The sequence below is a fragment of the Sinocyclocheilus grahami genome, unplaced genomic scaffold, assembly GCF_001515645.1.
Source record: "Sinocyclocheilus grahami isolate Dianchi unplaced genomic scaffold, SAMN03320097.WGS_v1.1 scaffold859.1, whole genome shotgun sequence".
Lineage (NCBI taxonomy): Eukaryota > Metazoa > Chordata > Actinopteri > Cypriniformes > Cyprinidae > Sinocyclocheilus > Sinocyclocheilus grahami.
In genome coordinates, this window is record NW_015506038.1 from 50,217 (window position 1) to 52,683 (window position 2,467).

Genomic DNA, 2,467 nt, shown 5'->3' on the forward strand with positions numbered 1-2,467 from the left:
TTGATGGAAGTTAGCCTATTTTCAGGCACTGCGTAATATCATTGCGCCTGCTGCACACATGGTACGGCAGCAAAGTTCCTTGATTATTACGCCGGAATGAGAGTATAGCTCCTAGCCATATCGGCCTAGAAAATAGCAACTTCTCATTTTCCGTCGGTCTTAGTACACGATGTAACTACAGAAGAGTCAAGTTTTAAATAGGAAAAATATCTAAACTCTTTTGGTCATTTTTGAGCGAGATGCTAACAGTCTAATCATATTCAATGATCTATGCTAAGCTAAGCTAAAAGTGTTACCGCCAGACCCGGAGATCGGCTGAATGTATTCGAAAACGGTAAAACTCAACTGTTTAACTCTAGGGGAGTTGGAAAATGAGCCTATTTTCAAAAATAGTGGAGTGTTCCTTTAAACCATTTCAAGCAGCTTCATTTGCACTGAGGGTGGATTTATATTATTGTTGTTGTTAATAATCTGGTCTTTTAATTTTTTTTATTTTCTTGGGGGGGGGGGGTTGAATTCCCATCAAAAATAGCTATATTGTGATCTATACAGTTACTATCATATAAAATCACTAAAGCGCTTTTAACTATCAAACTCTGACTCTACCCATCTGCGGTGTGTCAGAATACAGATCCAGCTCTCCCAGTGTGTGCTTGTTACCATGCATGTGTGTTTCCACGCATGTGTGTGTGTGTGTGTGTGTTTTGAATAGAACCCAGTTTTGAGGAACAACCCAGATCTCATTATGTGGAACCAGAACCAGAACCCGAGCCAGAGTATGAAGGTGGGATTCTCACATGCATTATCAACTCCTGTCATTTGTTTTGTTACATTATCCCATCTCGCTGTCATATTATCATCATCAGGCCCACATTTGTGTCAGTCAGTCAACTGATTGTCAGCACCACCTTGTGGGGAAGGTAAGCTCTTACAGGACCCGTCGCAAATAACTTCTCTCGGTCTTGTTTTCATTCACAGATGTACAAGCAGTCATTGATGACTATGAAGTGCCCGTAGAACAAAAGCAGCCACAATATGAGGCGGTAGTGGAACAAGACACCATCTATGAGGAACCAGCACAGGTACGATCCTCACTACAGGAACGAACTAGTTATGACAGCAGTTACAGCGAAAATCATCTCTAAAGAGCTTTTGATTGGACGATATTCTGTGTACTGCAGTTTGAATCATCGTTATTTTTCGTTGTTATATGTTGTATATTTTTAGGAGCTGGTTTTGTCTGTCTTTTAGCGTATGCCAGTATATAGATGAGCTCAAACTAATATATATGAACCAAAAGCCACAAACTTTGCATGGGGTCTTTAAAGTTAAAAGCATCCATTTTTTATTGCATGCTGTCTTGAAGTGGACGTGAGGTGTGTGTGATTTGAGTGATTTGTGAACGTTTGATAGGAGGAGGAGCAGAACACGTATGAGACGACAGATGATCGCGGTGTCTGTGCCAGGGCTCTGTACGACTACCAGGCTGGTGAGTATTGATTATACATGAGAATGTGTTCTGAATATACATAGACATGCACATTCCTTTCCCACAGTTCTCTTCTGCTTTGCCATCTGCATTTGTATTAGTTCTCCTTATACTCAAAATCATTATATCATGCATTCTGAGTCATGCTTTTAAGAAAATCAGATGAAAATCAGATTTAGGCCAGTGTTTGTTTGTTTCATCTGTTTTTGCTTCAATCAAAAGATGCCTATTCCAGCTCTTTTTGGATTTGGATTTTTATTATATTAGTATGCTGTATTAACGTAATTGGTTAACATGTTTGCATCACATAAGTAAACAAAATAAGTTGTGATTAAGTGACCCATACTTGGAATTTGTCCTCTGTATTTAACCCATTCAAGTGCACACACACAGCAGTGAGTAGTGAACACACCGTGAACACACAACCGGAGCAGTGGGCAGACATTTTTGCTGCTACCTCAGTTGTGGGTATTGAAGGTGGAAGAGAGCGCTGTTCGTTCCCTCCCCCCACCTACTGCACATTTCCCGTCGGTACTGAGAATTGAACCCGTGAACTTCTGGTTACAAGTTTGACTCTCTACCATTAGGCCACAAATGTTCCCAGAATTAATATCAGAAAAGGTCAAATTCTTGGTTGATTGAGAGCAAGACTGCAGCTTTTTTCTTAACTAATCACTGCAAATCTGGTTTGTTCAGGTCATTTGTTTGAATATTTTTCTGCCTTCACATGGTATCGGAATTATCGTAAATGCGAGTTTTCTAGTAGTAAATTGGACATGAACTGCCTCTCAAGTCATATTTAAAAAATGGGACTCTGAGATAATTTTGATACCTGAGTTTCCGAGTTAGGCGGGCATTAAAGGGATGGTTCACCCAAAAATGAAAATTACCCCATGATTTACTCACCCTCAAAGCATCCTAGGTGTACATGACTTTCTTCTTTCAGACGAATACAATCAGAGTTATATTAAAAAATGT

At 39.7% G+C, this 2,467-nt stretch overlaps 1 protein-coding gene across 1 annotated transcript in view; it reads left to right on the forward strand.

Annotated features, from left to right (window-relative positions):
- The window catches only part of LOC107563159 (drebrin-like protein B), a 22,918-nt gene that overhangs the window by 18,446 nt on the left and 2,005 nt on the right, over nucleotides 1-2,467 (forward strand). Inside the window, exons 10-12 of the mRNA XM_016247955.1 lie at nucleotides 713-784; nucleotides 979-1,082; nucleotides 1,414-1,489. Coding sequence (XP_016103441.1) covers nucleotides 713-784; nucleotides 979-1,082; nucleotides 1,414-1,489 — 252 coding nt within the window. The remainder of the gene's footprint in view (nucleotides 1-712; nucleotides 785-978; nucleotides 1,083-1,413; nucleotides 1,490-2,467) is intronic.